We start from the raw sequence: 17,124 nt of genomic DNA, 5'->3' as shown, positions 1-17,124 counted from the left end.
CATCTTCCTCAGAGAAAAGATCTGCTAAGGCAGGGCCCCATCGTTCCACGGATAGCCGAATTCTCATCAGTGGGCTTTAACGGCGTGGCTCTTGAGGCCTTAGTTCTAAAGAAAGCAGGAGCTCCCTGGCTTGAGGCTCCTTCCCTACCATGCTGCGGGCGCGAAACCCGTTTCGGCAAAGGCATATCACCGCGTCTGGAAGACGTTCCATATCTTGGTGCGAACTTAGAGGCTCGGATCCCCAGAAGGCTAAAGAACATGATGTTCTCTCTTTCCTGCAGGAAGGTTGACGAAGGGTCTGGCTGTCAGTTCACTGAAGGTTCAAGTGTCTGCATTATCCATCCTCCTCCAGCGGAGGCTGGCCCTCAGGAGTAATATCAAAACCTTTCTGCAAGGAGCTACAGGTTGGTACCTCCGTATCGTTGTCCAAGTTTTCACCCTGGGACCCTTAACCTTGTCCTTTCAGTTCTTCAGGAAGACCCTTACGAACCCATTGACTCTATTCCTCTCTCTACCCTGACTGAAAAAGTGGTGTTTCTCCTGGCCATCACTTCTGCTCGGAGAGTCTCTGAATTGGCGGCCTTGTCCTGCCGACAACCGTTCACCATCATCCATAAGGACAAGGTTGTGCTCAGACCTACTCCGGATTTTCTACCAAAAGTAGTTTCGGAAATTCCACCTCAACCAAGATATGGTCGTTCCCTCATTGTGTCCGGATCCCAAGAACCCTGCGGAGAGTAAACTGCACACTCTGGATGTGGTTCGCGCTATCACTTTTTACCTGCAAGCCACCGAAGCTGTCAGGAAGACGGACGCCCTGTTTGTTATTCCCACTGGGCCTAAATGCGGGTCCAAAGCAGCCAAGACGACAATAGCCAAGTGGATCCGTAGTACTATCATTAGGGCCTATGCCTTGCGGGGGAAACCTCCTCCTCTCAAGGTGAGAGCTCACTCCACACGCTCCCTCAGCACGTCTTGGGCGGTCAGACACCATGCTTCAGCGGAACAAGTTTGCAGAGCGGCCACCTGGGCGTCCCTTCACACTTTCACGCGATTCTACAGGCTACACACTCTGGCTTCTGCCGAAGCAAGCTTCGGGAGGAAGGTGTTGCGGGCCGTGATTGGTTGAACACCTTTTGGGGTACTCAGTGTCCCGCCCTCTGGGTTGCTTTGGGACATCCCCATGGTGCCTGTGTCCCCCAATTAGGCAAGAGAAAGGGAGATTTTTGTACTTACCGTTAAATCTTTTTCTCTTGTCCTATATTGGGGGACACAGGCCTTCCCTCCCTGTATTGACACTGGTATTCATGTAGTTACTAGTTGTGTTTATACGGTTATATTGTTTATGGTTAGCTATTCGGGGGGTTTCCAACTCCTCTTCTGTTTTGGGTTATATTGCTCCTTCTTCGGTTGAAACTGAAGCTGTTAGGAGGAGACAGGGGATGAAGCCCAGAGCAGGAGGAGGAGTCAAATTTAACAACTTAGTGTCCAATCTCCAGCTGCAGGATCTTCATCCCCATGGTGCCTGTGTCCCCCAATATAGGACAAGAGAAAAAGATTTAACGGTAAGTACAAAAATCTCCCTTTGTGGTCCCACCTATATTTATGCATAATACGTTTCCCTGATTTTACATTTTCCTGGATTTTATATAATTTTTTTCTGGTCCCCTGAAAAACGTATAATGTGGGTTCTACTGTATACCAGTTTGGTAAGATTCTTTAATATGCCACTTAATATGATATAAACTATCTGTTGCTTAAATATTCATTTTGGGGGTAAAGTTTTCCTTTGTGAGTTGTAGCTCGACATCCCAGACAAAAATACTAAATATCAAATAAGTACAGGATGTTAATCTTCTGATATTAGGGGACCTCCTCTAAAGGAAACCGCTCAATATTCACTGGCATAGTTATTAAAAGGGTGCTAATAGATTTGATAGAAATTTGATAAATATCCCTATTAAATTAGGCAATCTACACCCACCTGGCCCCACTCCCTATACAAACAAACTCAGCCGACCAACTGCTGCCAAAACCCCACCACTTTTTGCAGCAGCTTAGCCCACTCTCCATGAATGTGGCTCCGGATGGGAGTCCTGCTAGTACAAGTACAAAAGAATCACCAGACACTCGACAGCAGGTGAAGTGGGGCGAACCCCTGCGTGTTTAATTCAAGTCTTGTGATGTAACATTTTAGGGGTGGACCCCTTCGTCAGACATGCAAAGTAGCGTGCACTCACCTCATAAATAGCCCTCATAATTAAGAACAATTACAACATGTTAACAATTCAGATTTCCTGATGCAAAGCACAACATGCTTGCCAAAAACAATAATTTACTAGTAACCACTTGTGTATTACATAATATGATAAAAGATAGCATTATGAATAAAAAAATTGTGAAAAGACATTATGAATAAAAAACTGTGGATAAAACCATCCTGTGATCCGCATATATGTGAAAGTGTCCAGTGCTTTCTTCTTTTACATTATCAGTTAATCCAACATGTTAATGCAAGATACAATATTGCCTAAAAACCAGTGATAATAAAGTTAAAAACATTTACACATATCAAAAAGAGTACAAAGTTTAAGAACAACAATACTAACAATAAAGGAAAAGGAACTACTTCACCCTGAGTGAAAACTTTCCCTGGTCTTAGTCTCATTCACTGAAGGGGATAAATGAAACATTGTAACTACAACGAATTAGGTACAGGAACATAATAGATACAAATAGAGATTTATAATACACAAAAGCCATAAATATCTTGTAAATTATATCCTTATAAACGGTGAGTAGTGATGTCATCAGTTATAAACGGTGAGTAGTGATGTAATTTCTGTCACATGACTCACTAAAATGTGTGTATTATAATAAATAAAGTACCCCCAGTTGTAAAATATGAGGATATTATAAGTTACCTCGGAGTTCCATGACCTGTATAAAAACACTCGGCCTTCGGCCTCGTGTTTTTATATGGTCATGAAGCTCCTCGGTAACTTATAATATCCTTATATTTTACAAGAGGGGGTACTTTATTCACTATATAAGTAACAATTCAAGTTAAACTCCTCGTTTAACCCTTGTGGCTGTTTTGCCTGTAGCAGCCATATACAGAAGCACTCCTTTTGTAATAGTCTCTGTTATTTTTCCTTGTGGTTGCTGCCACTTACTTTTTCTAAGATTTGCCATCTCAATTGACAAACCCTGTGTCCCTGTTGGTGAAAATGTCGTGCCAGAGTAGTTTCTTTTCTTTTTTTCCTCTGACCCTGTTCTTTCCTCCTCTTTGGGGGTACATGGTTGCGGATAACTGATTTGTGTTTGTTTAAATGTATTATTAGTGTTCACAAATGAATCCATAAATGAATTGGCACATGCCGGTGCTTTGCATCAGGAAATCTGAATTATTAACATGTTGTAATTGTTCTTAATTATGAGGGCTATTTCTGAGGCGTGTGCACGCTACTTTGCATGTCTGATGAAGGGGTCCGCCCTCAAATCATTACATCACAAGACTTGAATTAAACATGCAGGGGTTCGCCCCGCTTCACCTGCTGTCCAGTGTCTGGTGATTCTTTTGTTCTTATACATATTGGAGAGGTGCCGACCTCTCTTCTGGACACCAAGCTTAGAAATTGGAGAGGCTGGGGAATCAGGAATCTTTGTTGTAAGCTACAAGACCTGCCAGTACCCCACTGTTGGAGGCTTGGAACTGGGGGCCACCAAAAGTGTATGGTTTGCCTTGTGTAATACAAAACATAAGTTAGCGGAGAGTTAAAACTGAACACTTATGTGAGAGTTGGGGTCCCTGATCTTTGCAAAGGTGTAAAATTATGTATAAAAATAAACAAAACTATGGATTGAGAGGTATATATTTGGATCTATAGCTGTAATGGGACAGTTTGGCTGAAGACACTGTGTACAAAGCACCAATACAAAGTGACACTTGCATGTGGTCCAGGTTCCAGGTACTGAAATAATTCGGCTTTCTCTATTACTGTAATGATTGATGGAATGTTTAGAAGTGCAGGCATCTGCATCAAAGGAAAGTATTTAGTATTGTTGAAAAGGAGGAATAGTAGGGAGCCTATGCAGTATCTAGTAGAGTGAAGTGTAAGGGTCTGGCCACACAGGCAGATTCGGGGAGATTAGTCGCCAGGCGACAAATCTCTTATTCGTGGCGACTAATCTCCTCAATCTGCCTTCCGCCAGCTAAAATGTAAATTGCCTGGGGGCAGGCACATGGAGCGCTTTTGTTTTCCGAAGTCGCCCAAAGTTTCCTCGTGAGGCAATTACGGACAACTTCGGAAAACAAAGCGATCCGTGTGCCTGCTCCCAGGAGTTTAGTAAATAACCCCCTTAATGTCATGTAACAAAGGTGGGTGTGGTTATGACATGACCAACGTGGATTTTGCTTCTCTTCCAATAAATATGTCTGACGGGGGGGGATATTATGGGGTTTTTTTCCAATGAAGGTTCCCAGGTGACTGAGGGGCAGATTCATGAAGGATCAAGTTGTTTTTTTCAACATTAATTCATGTTTTCAAGGTTAATTTTTTGGTCAAAAATCCATTGTTCCAGTGAAAAAACACAACAAATTTTTCAAGTTTTTAAAAAACATAAAAAAAAATCAAATTTTTCGAGATTTATTATAACCCTACCCTAAAAATAGCTAAAATGACAGAGGTCCCTTAAATCAGTTTTAAATAGTTTTCATGATGTTGAGTTTTTTCAGAGGGTATTGCCCGAAAGTTCAAGGTTTTTTCCGCCAAAAACTCGATCAATTAGAGTTTTTGGGTCGTCAACCCCCGACCTTGCTGATTCATATTTTTCCATTCAAGTTCTTAAAGGGATACTGTCATGGAAAAACAAGTTTTTTTTCTAAAACACATCAGTTAATAGTGCTGCTTCAGCAGAATTCTGCACTGACATTCATTTCTCAAAAGAGCAAACAGATTTTTTTATATTCAATTTTGAAATCAGACATGGGGTAAGATATATTGTCAGTTTCCCAGCTGCCCCAGCCATGTGACTTGTGCCTGCACTTTAGGATAGAACTACTTTCTGGCAGGCTGTTATTTCTCCTACTTAATGTAACTGGAGCAGTCTCAGTGGGAGCTGTTATCTGGTTACCTTCCCATTGTTCTGTTGTTAGGCTGCTGGGGGGAAAGCGAGGGGGTGATATCACTCCAACTTGCAGTACAGCAGTAAAGAGTGGCTGAAGTTCATCAGAGCACAAGTCACATGACTGGGGGCAGCTGGGAAATTGACAATATGCCTAGCCCCATGTCAGATTTCAAAGTTATAACTAAATGCAATTGTCACTGAAAGCAGCTTATATTGGCTACATTGCTTGTTCTGAGTGTAAGTAGCACAATAGCAGCTGATGAACAAACGTGGAGGAAACTGATGTTGTGCTACATTGTTTCACCAGTCACAACCAGGGAAAAGAAATAATAACTCATTCTGCTTTCCAGTGCAAATACAGTTACAAATGTATAAATGCTGCTTCCATTGCGCAATAAAAATGTTTTGGGGTAAGATTCCCTTTAAGCAGCTAAACTGGAGCAGAATAAGCAGCACAAAGTAGTCCCTTATCAACGAACCGCTATGGTAACATGGCACAATGGCAAAGCTACTTGTACCCTCAGAGCGAGTGTTCAGGCAGCTGAGCTAATTTCCCAGTCCCTTCTATCTTCTATCTACACACAGACACACGTGACGTTTCCTGCATGCCTTCTGCTTCACTTCCGCCAGGTTCTTGCAGGCAATCCCGTACTTCTGCTCGCTGTGTAATGTCCTGGTTCTTAACACCGGATCTTTTTTCTCGGCGGAGGTACAGCTACTATACAATTCTTATCTCCTGACACGCATGCTCACTCCTTCCCTGCGCTCTGCCGCATAACCAAGCGCTCCGGTTCGCAGCCGAACTCCATCTCCCAGAATGCTTTGCTTCAAGTCATTTCGCGCTTGCGCAGTACTTGGGTTGTTGTCAAGCGGTGGTTATGGAGATGGGAGAGAAGGAGCGGTGGAACGGGGGTCGGTTCTGTGTATCGCCTCTGGGACTCGGCTGCTGATATTTTGTGCAGCGATTAAAACTCAGGCCTTGCGACAGAAAGTCCGTCAGGCCTTAGGAGCGGTGAGGTTTGTTTTGTGCTGTGAATAATTCTGCTTGAACCGGGGGGATTATTGCGTGACCTGAAGGAGTTCCCGGCATTCGCCGCTTCCTGTCTCGTAGCGTCAAGGGCTTTAGAGTCCGGGTAAGTGATTTGGGCTGAGGGCGCGCACAGTTGCCTTTATGTCGGTTCCAGCAGGTTCCATGGGGCTGTGGGGCGTTACCTGCTGCTGCTGCTGCTGCCCATCACTTTTCATGCCTTAATACATAGCGAACAGTTCCCTTTGCCGGAACACTGGGCTCCTCCACTTCCACACAGGCCATTGATAGGGGAACTAGCGGTACATGAACATTCCATAGAAGCTTCATCATCACACAAATAACATGGTTTTTTTAAATGTCATCAATTAAAAATTCTAAACCATTTCTGAAATATTCGAATTCCTTTTCAGTCTCCTCAGCATCTGCCTCTTCATTGTTTCTTCATGCAGGAGTTGTGAGTGTGAGTGTGAAGGACATCTCAATCCAACATCTCTTATAGGAGGCTCCTTTTGTCTAGAACATGTGTTACAGCTCACACTATTTGTTTGAAGTGGAATTAGTGATTTGAATCAATTCTAATACATCTGATCACAAAGGGACCCCCCCTATAAGATCTATTGGATGTAACTGTCAGTGATTATCTGACACCCAACTGCTGCATGAAGAGAGAATGAAGAGAAACAGATGCTGAGAGAGGGATAGTGAGGATAAACTTTATTTCAGAAACGATCTAGAATTTTTAATTGTATTTACAAAGTTTCAGTACGATGAAGCTTACATTAAATTTTCGTGATAGTCCTTTAAGATCTTCATTCTCTTTATTTGTACGTGACAATGTTAAGATTGGAGAAACTTCTTCATTTTGATAAAACCTGAATACCCCTGTGTGTGTGTGTGTGTATATATATATCTATTAGGAATGCACAAAATCCACTATTTGGGATTTGACCGAACCCTTGGTGAAAGATTCGGCCGAATACCGAACAGAGTCAGGAAAGGAATCCTAATTTGCATGTGTAAATTAGGGGCAGGGAAGGAAATAACGTGACTTTTTGTCACAAAACAAGGAAGTAAAAAACTTCCCCTTCCCACCCCTAATTTGCATATGCAAATTAGGGTTCGGTATTCGGCCAAATCTTTCACAAAGGATTCGGGGGTTCGGCTGAATCCAAAAAAGTGGATTCGGTGCATTTCCCTACCCGCCCCTAATTTACAATGGATACACTGGGTGCTGTGGGGATTGCAAAGTTCTTAACCTCCTGGTCTTGCCTCAGGTTTGAACATGATTAATTATTTCCTCCATTCACTAAAGTTGGTTCTATAAAAAAATGAATATCATCTGATCCTTACAGTAGAAAAGGCCAGATGTAATTGTGAATATTGGTTGCAGGGCAGTTATCAAATGGAGTGGTATTACAAACAGATTATGTTTAATTAATTACCTGGTATGTTAGATTTGCATGCACTTGATTGCAGGTTGAACTGAAACATGTATTAGTGCAAGTAACTTTGTGAATAACATGTAAATGTATACAATTTTGCACCTGTGTAAATGACCTCCATTCTCTTAAACTGTGTGTGTGTATGTACCTACACATATGCATATGACTAACTCTAAATTTCCACCCTTTTTATTTGCAGGCAGTTTCTAGCAAAAACACAGACAAAAAGTCTCCAAAGAAGTTGGAAAAATGATGAAAAGGGTCTGATGGAATCTGATGAACAGGAACTCATAAACAAAACCGACAACACAGCGTCTAATGAAAGCAATGCTGGAAACGTTAATACATGTCCTTCTGCATCCCCCTTTTCTGATTTGAATGAGGTTTCACGTAATGGCTTAACAGATGACAGTGAGGATGGAGTAGGGTTTAGTCACAAAACGTCCCCTGAGCCCTCTAAAGTAAGAGAGGTTTATCTGAATGGCAGTCCATTTGTAGATGAAGACAGCAATCAACTGATGCCTCTGGGGCTCTTTTTTGAAAATGCAGATCTAATGCAGGTGAGTTTTCCTTGATGTCTATCAAACTTAATTTTATCATCCATCCTAATATATATTAATATTGCATTAGCACACTTGTGTAGTTATCTGTGGAGGTTCTGAGCATTATCAAATGTCATATGAACCACCAAGCTAATTGACAGGGTCATACGTGTGCAGTTCTACATAAACACACAGATTGACACACTTGATAAACGCACGCACTTGCACATCTTATCCCGAAAGAAGCTCACCTGCAAGTATGGCGTAGTACTGATGCTTTAAAGGGGTCGTTCACCTTTGAGTTAAAGGGGAAGAAAACCTAGTCGCGCAAACCCCCACCCCCCCTCCCGTTTGTTGCTCCCTCCTCCCTCCCTGGCCTACCCATCCCGCTGGGCAAATGCCCCTAACTTGTTACTTACCCTTCTGCGCAGGTCCAGTCCAGGGAGTTCACCGACGACATGTTCTTCCACCCAATCTTCTTCCTGCTGTGAACAGCGCATGCGTAGTAGGATCAGTTCGCCGGCACGATCTACTGCGCATGCGCGTGACTTTTGGCGCATGCGCAGTAGATCCGTACCGGCGAAATGCTCCTACTGCGCATGCGCCAAAACGCAGTTCACAGCAGGAAGAAGATCGCGTGGAAGAAGATGTCGTCGGTGAACTCCCTGGACTGGACCTGCGCAGAAGGGTAAGTAACAAGTTAGGGGCATTTGCCCAGCGGACGGGTAGGCCAGGGGGAGGAGTCAGGGTGGGCAACAAACGGGGGGGGGTGGGGTGTTTGTGCCGACTAGGTTTCCTTCCCCTTTAACTTTTAGCATGATGTAGAGAGTGATATTCTGTGACAATTTGCAATTGGTATTCTTGTTTTATTATTTGTGGGTTTCTTTGGAGTTATTTAGCTTTTTATTTAGCAGCTCTCCTGTTTGCAATTTCAGCAATCTGGTTGCTATTGGCCAAATTTCCCTAGCAACCGTGCATTGATTTGAATAAGAGACTGCAATATGAATGGAGGTCTGAATAGAAAGATGAGGAATAAAAAGTATCAATAACAATAAATGTGTAGCCTTATGGAGCATTTGTTTTAGATGGGATGGAGTCAGTGACCCCCCCCCCATTTGAAAGCTGGAAAGAGTCAGAAGAAAAAGGCAAATAATTAAAAAAACTATAAGAAATAAATTGTGTTGTCCAATTGTCCATCCTATAGCATACTAAAAGTTAACTTCAAGGTGAAGAACAAGATAATCAGTGGCACTGCAAAAAGAAACCAGAAGATAGTAATAAGAAGTATATAGTGACAGAAGTGAGACTATGGTGAGTAGCAGAATGTATAAATGGGAAGAAAAGCAAAATGATTAAAACAAAAGGAGGCTGCAGAAGCTGGAGATTTAGAGAACCACAAGGTGAACCACAGGAAGAGGTAAGAGGTATAGAAATATGGGGGAAAATGTAAACATGCATGAAGGAAAGGATATCTGGGATGAAAAATGATGTAAGAGAAGCACATAATAGAAATGCTGGAATTGCAAAGGGATAGTGGAGTGTAGGACAATTTCGGTACTCACCCAGACCTTTAGAACTCTCAAGTAGCAGGTGCACGTGCAAAGTTGTCCACTCCAACTGGCTTGAATACTTAAATGATACTGACACTAAAAATGTTCTACATTAATAGTTACCTATAGGTCACGTTGATCATTTTTTGCTGATAGTTCTGCTTAATTGTCACTTGAAGTTTCTAAACCTGACTGTTTTGCCAACCTGACTGTCCCTTCTTAACCTGTCAGTTTCTAATGCTAACGGACTCCTACGGCACAAATATAGCAGCCCCCTCATAGAGGAACAGGGTAGTAAGAAGGTAATGTAAAAGCACCAGGCAAATACTTTTAGGGCAAATTTATAAATAGTATTTAAAGACAATGTTATGATAGATAATAAAAATGGTTATTTTCTGATGTCCGTATCTCTTTAAGTAGTGAAATCACAGAACCATCCGAGTTTTGTAATATAAAAACTATTTATTGGAATCCTAGCTCAGATCTCAGACTAAACTGTTTTATCTGAGATCTGAGCCAGGATTCCAATAAAGGCTTTTTATATTGCAAAACTCGGATGGGTCCTGTGACTTCACTGCTTAAGGGATAGTGGAGAAAAGCAAATAAGACATAAGGAAACAAGAAAACAAAAGCAGAGAGCATGGAACAAAAAGAGGTTAGAAGTATTTTGCACTTCACATTTTATATACACCTGCAATGTATATGGATGTGGGCCTGTGCCCTGAGGCACTTGTGTAACTTAGCAACAGCCTTGTACACATATCCCAATGCTCATGCAAATAATGGTGGAACACATGCACACTAACCCTCTATGGAGGATTCTAATCTGCTCTATCATTGTGTGCTAAGCCATACATAATGCATGTACTGACTCAGTTTTAATATATGTAGAGAAGTGTTATTATACAATTTATTTAAATAACATAGGGCACTGCCTTTCCCGATAGTTATTTTAGATTAGTGTTTAATGTTCTCCTGCAAGCTGTGCTAACGGAAGGCATTCGAATTGTGCTGCTGTTCTTCCCACAGCCAACAGCCCCATGGTATATAAGATAGAGACTTCTGAGTAGTCCTCCTCTTGGTCCTAATCCTGAATTTAGACTTGATGCACACCTTAAGTGTAAGTTGTTTAGGGGCTTAGTTTGAAGTGGCTTAGGAAAGTTGGGTGTTAGAAGTAACACAGAAGGACGTTTTTAGTAAGAGTAAATTATTTTCCAACTTTAAATGAGGTCCAAATAAGATTTTATCTCCGACCTAAAAAGGTATTTCTGTAGAACCAACATGAAAGTAAACACAAAATGTCATTGTCCCTTGTATCTGGGGCTGGTTCTAGTATGTTCTAGAATGGCCAATTGGTCTTCATTATTTATTTTTAATAGTTTATTCATTATTTGCCTTTTTCTTCTGACTCTTTCCAGCTTTCAAAAGGGGGTCACTGACCACATCTAAAAACATATGCTCTGCAAGGCTACAATTGTATTGTTATTGCTATTTTTGTATATGGATTTTTATTATTCATCTATCTATTCAGGCCTCTCCTGTTCATATTCCAGTCTCTTATTCAAATCAATGCATGGTTGCTAAGATAATGTTGGCCCTAAAGTTAAAACCTCTACAAGCCAGGCTATATTCCTCATAATTGGTGTTCTGCCACTTTTGACAATAAAACCAGGTATAATGTTAATGAATGAGTTGCTGTAATAGCAAACCAATAAGACTCCTTGTTTAAATAAAAAAAAAAAAAAAAAGCATGCAGTCCTAGCGGCTTCTGTAAATTGTGTTCTATGATGGCAAGTGAGGTTGGGGTTGGCACAGAGCCAAAAAAAAAAAGCTAGAAGATGAGCCTGGCCAAAATGGACTTGAAAGAACACTGCATGACTGGATCCATTTTTGCCATGTCCTGCGAAGTTTTAAAATCCGTACACATACTAAGGGCTACTTTGGATTCCATATCCATTTAAATGCAATAATATATTATTATATATTTTTTTAATATTTTTCCCAGTAGTCACTATTTCTTTCCACATTTCATGCACATTCATATGATTAAAATGTTTGTGGTTTCTGTTAGGGCCACCTGCTGTGCCTTGTTGTGCTTCGATGAGCAGAAGAGAGTTCAGAAACCTGCATTTTAGAGCAAAGGAAGAGGAGGAAGATGATGATGACTATGCTGACGGCTTGGTTAATGAAGGAAATATTTAAATAAGGTATGGGTTTTGTTACATATTTTTGTTGGGCAGCTGGCACTGCAGGCACTTCTTATTCATGTAAATGGGAGAGGTGTTTCCTATAGCTGCCACTGGTGTGTTGGTTGGGATCAACCTGAAACACACCTGAAATGAGTGGAAAGTGACTGCAGGAGTCCAGAGCATTTGACGTGATCACAGTGGTGCATTGGGCCACACATTTTTATTTATAGGTCACAAACAAAGATGTGAAAAACACTGCCCTGATACATATACAGTATTAATTTGCAGTACACATGTGTTAGGATGACACACAAAGCACTAAGTTCAAAAGGAGGGGGGTCCTTGCTGCAGGGGGCTACTTGAAAGCCTCCATACTTGCTATAAATAAATCCAAAAAAACACTCCTTAAAAAAGTCAAAATGTATTCATAGCACTTAAAAAGAACAGGTTCTTTTTATAAGTCATATGAATACATGAAGTACCTTTTTTTTTTTATTGGATTTGCATATATTAATTTGAGCAGGACAGGGGAAGCAGGTGGGCTATTCTTGTTCACCTACCTTGGGGCTTGAGCTGAGATTTAATTGATGTATATACTGGACTGCAGGGCCAGACTTCCAATCTGTGAGTTCTGGCAGGCTGCTGTAAGATGCTGGAGACAGTCATTGTTTCTTGGGCAGGTGGAAAGCTGTATGAGCTTCTCTGTACTGGGAATTCCAGGGCATGTTCTGAATCCCAGTCTTGATTTGCTGGCCTGTAGCAAGAAAGGCAGCATTACTGTACTTTGTATGTACCAGATGTATTCACCAGATATGAAATCAAGCTGCCCATTAGCTGCCGACCTGCCAACTCCAGATTGAGTCGGTAGCTTATTGGCCTATGTATGAGCCATAACCGGTCTGCCCAGGACCCTTATTGTGATCTGACTGTTGGCCCAGAGGTTAGATGTTTGACTGATTTGGCTTCCCAAGTAGTAGGCCAAATTAGGTTGATCCAACACAAACACCCACTTGTTTGGCAACCTAACCAATCAAAGCAAATCATCTAATGCCTGGTTAACTTAATTGGTGTGAAAGTGCTTGTGAAATTGTGTTAAACCACACGTCAAACATATTAATGCAATTAAAATGATCATTTTCTTTTTCTGTTCTAGGATTCTGCAGAGCCAAGCTTGAATGTGTGTGTCCGGGGAAACCAGAAGTATAAATATTATACTATAATAATATTATAGTACATTTCATTTCTTGTAGAGGCCCAAAGGGCACATGTAATTTATGTTGACAACACGCTTTGTGACCAAAATAAATATTGATTGTTCTGTACATGTTTGTTACGTTATTTTAATACTTGGCTCATAATCAAATTCTGAATGTAACCAACTTTAAAACATTCATTCAGGTTCTCTAGGATAGCAGCTGCCATATTAGCTTGGTGTGACATCAATTCCTGCCTGAGTCTCTCCCTGCTTGCTCTGAGTTCAGATTACAGCAGGGAGGGAGGGGGAGAGGAGCAAACTGAGCATGCTCAAGCCCAAGCCCTGGAGGTTTAAAGTTGAAAACAGGAAGTCTGATACAGAAGCCCATGTAAACACGATATAAGGAAAGAAATGCAGTGTTTCTTTTGACAGAGGACTCAGAGCAGCATTAATTTAAGGGTTTGCTAGTGTATTTATATAGACCTGTCTGATAAAGCTTATTTAGTTTTTACCTTTCCTTCTCCTTTAACTGATAGGTCTGCTGTATTCAGAGCAGATTCAAAAGTCTGCTTGTTTCGAAGTGATAAGCCTCGGTTGTGGACTATGCTTACTGCGCTTTGCATTTCCAAGTCCAGAAACCGATGGCTTTCCCCTTTGATATAGGGTTGCCTGCATTGGGCAGCACTTTATATAAGATGGAAGGGCAGGGTGGCATGTAGGCTTACACTCACCTCCTAACTTGTGTGTCATTCAGACGTGAAAATTAAGAAGCGCGAGGAGGAGGAGCCTACTGCCTGCTCTGAGGCAAGCGGTAAGTACAGGGCTCTGCGGGCTCCTCCTGGCACAGCTTCTGGTACAGTAGTTATACGTAAAATATCACTAACAGCATATATGTAACGGGCAAAGATCTATACCATGTTGCAAAAAATCCACGGGTAGATTCATTTTAGATATTTGAAAAAGAAAAACACAAAAAGGAGAATGTAATTAAAGGGTTGTTCACCTTTTGAGAACTTTTAGTATGATGTAGAGAGTGATATTCTGAGATAATTTGCCATTTGTTTTAATTTTTTATTATTTGTGGTTTTTGAGTTATTTAGCTTTTTATTCTACAGCTCTTCAATTTGCATTTTAAGCAATCTGGTTGCTAGGGTTCAAATTACCCTAGCAACCATGCATTGATTTGAATAGGCTAGAATATGAATAGGAGGGGCCTGAGTAGAAGAATTAGTAATAAAAAGTAGCAATAACAATACATTTGTAGCCTTACAGACCATTTGCTTTTTAGAAGGGGTCAGCGACGCCCATTTGAAAGCTGCAAAGTGTCTAAAGAAAAAGGCAAATAACTATAAAAAAAAATAATGAAAACCAATTAAAAAGTTAATTCGAATTGGCCGTTCTATAACATAAAAAAAGTTACCTTAAAGGTGAACTACTCCTTTGATGAGCTTTTCTGGCTTCATGATGGTTTTATAGAGAGGCACTTTGCAGCATTAACCTAGAAATTTGTTATTTTTTTCCATGGTCAACTATCAGCCATATGTGCTAAATTCAAGAGCAACTGGAAAAAATTTGCCTCTGAATTAAAAGGAAAAAATTTTGTCAATGTGCATTTGATGAAATTAAAACCATAAATATAGTGTGCTATTTCTGTATGTATTCAAGGCCAGACTTCACTCAATTGTTGTGGGATAGGAATTCATTAAATACTCCCAAGCAGTTACTGTCTTGTTTCTGCTTATAATATATATAAAGCCCAGTACCTATTGGAAGTAGGTGACCCTGCATTTTGTCACCTGTGTCACCTACAGCATGCCAATGGCACCCAGCACAAAAGAAGACCTCGGCCTTCAGCCCTGTGCCGTTATATGGTCATTGAACTCCTTGGTGACTTATAAATATCCCGTTTTACTATAGGGGAGTAGATGATTCCCTATATAAACAATGTATCACCACCAAGGCACCTTCTTTTAAAAGACAGCTCAAAAGTTTCATGACCAGTATAAAACCACTCGGTCGGCTGAGGCATAATTTCGGGGACTCTTCCTGTATTTTTGGCACACGACAGCAGATCTGTCTCATACTGCAAAAATGAATGTCAGGATTGAAATGTTGTTTTTATTTATAATACATACAAATATTATTTCATAATAAAGCACCATTTTTTGTGTTATTTTCCTTTCAGAAACTCGCAGCTTTAATTGAGCACTTTGCACTAGATCGACTAGTGACAATGATCAAGGTACAATTCGTTAATTCGATGAACTACTTTAAATTAGGGATGCACCGAATCCACTATTTTGAACCCCCGAATCCTTCAAGAAAGCTTCGGCAGAATACTGAACCGAATCCTAATTTACATCTACAAATTAGGAATGGGACAAAAAGTCACTCGATTTCCTTCCCATTCCCTAATTTGCATATGCAAATTAAGATTCGTTTGGCCTGGCAGAAGGATTCGGCTGAATCCGAATCCTGCTGAAAGAGGCCGATCCCTAGATTTGGTGCATCCCTAATGTTTCCATAGTAGACAGAAATTAATATTTTTTATAAATAAATATTTAAATATTTTGAATCATTTAAAAAACACAATTAATAATTGAACAGGGTCGGCCTGGGACACAGAGAAAAAACCCGACGGACCCCGGTTCTTGTGGGCCCCGTCGGCCCAGACCCGCTCTCTGGATCATCAGCAACCAAAAAAAAATGCACATTAAAAAAACCTGCTCATGTGCATAAAAAGAAACCGTCAGACCCCTGTATTTGAATACCAATCCAGCTGACACTGTTACAATAAGGTTGTAGTTATGGTAGTGTGGCAAAATACATAAAAGGAACAACCTTGTGATGTGCATTTAAATGAAAAATGCAAATGAAAGCATAGTATGAAAAATAAAATTTAGACTTTTGTTTGCTAAATACATAACATGAATTTATTAACATGATTAAATCTAAGGCCAAAAAGCTCTTTGCACTGATATCCAGTTGTGTCAAGATGCGCTATGCTGCCCCAGTTCAATAAAATACATTTAAACACTAAAAAATGACAGGACTGTTTTGCAATTTCAGGTACAAGCCAACACTGCGTTCCCTATGCTCATATACATTATATAATAATGGGGCAGTCTTTGTAATATATTAATTGTACCATTTCTTATAAAAAATAATACACAATAATATACATGTTGTAATGGTATCATTCCCTATATTGAGAATGGCTACTGAATAAACAGGCTCTCATCATGGCAACAAAACCCACTGCACTTTATTCTTCAACTTAATTGAATTTAACTGAACTCAGCAACCATGATTTAACTTGCTGTTATAACTGCCCTGCCTGGGCTGCATGCGTGATGTCACAATGCTCTGAATCTCACAGCTGTTCAAACAAACAGTTGTCATTATGATGTCATAATGGACAAAGTCAAGGTATACAGCTGCAGCCCAGAGATTTCTCATTCTTGATCAAGAGACTGAGGTGAGTAGATCTCTGTATATTTGGGAGAAAACTTTATTAAAAATAACCGTTTTACTGGTACAGTGGGAGCTTTCAGACTACTAGTGGTATCATGAATATGGTAGAATTTGAATTAATTGACTAAAATGGAGTCTGTGGGTGATAGCCTTCCTGTATTATGGAGCATTCTCAAAAACAGGTTTCTGGGTAATGGATCCCATAGCTGTAAATGTATATATACGCACACACTCACAGACATACCTGTATATACAGTATATATATATACACACACATATATATCACAGTCCAGTGAGTATCCTCACTCCAAGGCAAACTCTATTGCGGCCTATATAGCCGGGGTGCATGGTTAAATATATATAACCTTCAATTCAAGAAAACCGGCACTCCCATGTAAAAATTCTCAATCATTTATTCCGTTGTACCATTATCCAACGTCCTTGTTAGGACCTTTCTCAAGGATGATAACAAAAATACATTGACCAATCTTAAATAGTCTTAACACATTCAAATTCTCCAATGGGTGCTTGTTATCCAAACCTGTTAATGAAGTGATTTAACCCTTGTGACC

The 17,124-nt window shown here is 40.5% G+C and overlaps 1 protein-coding gene across 3 annotated transcripts; it reads left to right on the top strand.

Moving 5' to 3' along the window:
• The first annotated feature begins 5,238 nt into the window (after window positions 1-5,238).
• Window positions 5,239-9,684, top strand: LOC121395587 (UPF0688 protein C1orf174 homolog). Of its 3 annotated transcripts, none has more exons than XM_041569400.1 (3): window positions 5,239-5,839; window positions 7,802-8,162; window positions 8,576-8,678. In XM_041569400.1, exons 1-3 carry the CDS (start codon window positions 5,736-5,738, stop codon window positions 8,633-8,635), a joined length of 525 nt encoding a protein of 174 aa, XP_041425334.1. In that variant the 5' UTR covers window positions 5,239-5,735; the 3' UTR covers window positions 8,636-8,678. The 3 variants fall into 3 exon arrangements, with proteins under 3 accessions (XP_041425334.1, XP_041425335.1, XP_041425336.1); XM_041569401.1 differs by lacking the exon at window positions 8,576-8,678 and adding an exon at window positions 9,349-9,684 and having other exon boundaries at window positions 5,240-5,839; XM_041569402.1 differs by lacking the exon at window positions 5,239-5,839 and adding an exon at window positions 7,294-7,434 and having other exon boundaries at window positions 8,576-8,675.
• Window positions 9,685-17,124: the final 7,440 nt, after the last annotated feature.

This window comes from Xenopus laevis, chromosome 7L, assembly GCF_017654675.1.
Source record: "Xenopus laevis strain J_2021 chromosome 7L, Xenopus_laevis_v10.1, whole genome shotgun sequence".
Lineage (NCBI taxonomy): Eukaryota > Metazoa > Chordata > Amphibia > Anura > Pipidae > Xenopus > Xenopus laevis.
Note: the sequence above shows the minus strand (reverse complement) of the source record. Positions and strands in the feature narration are given on the sequence as shown.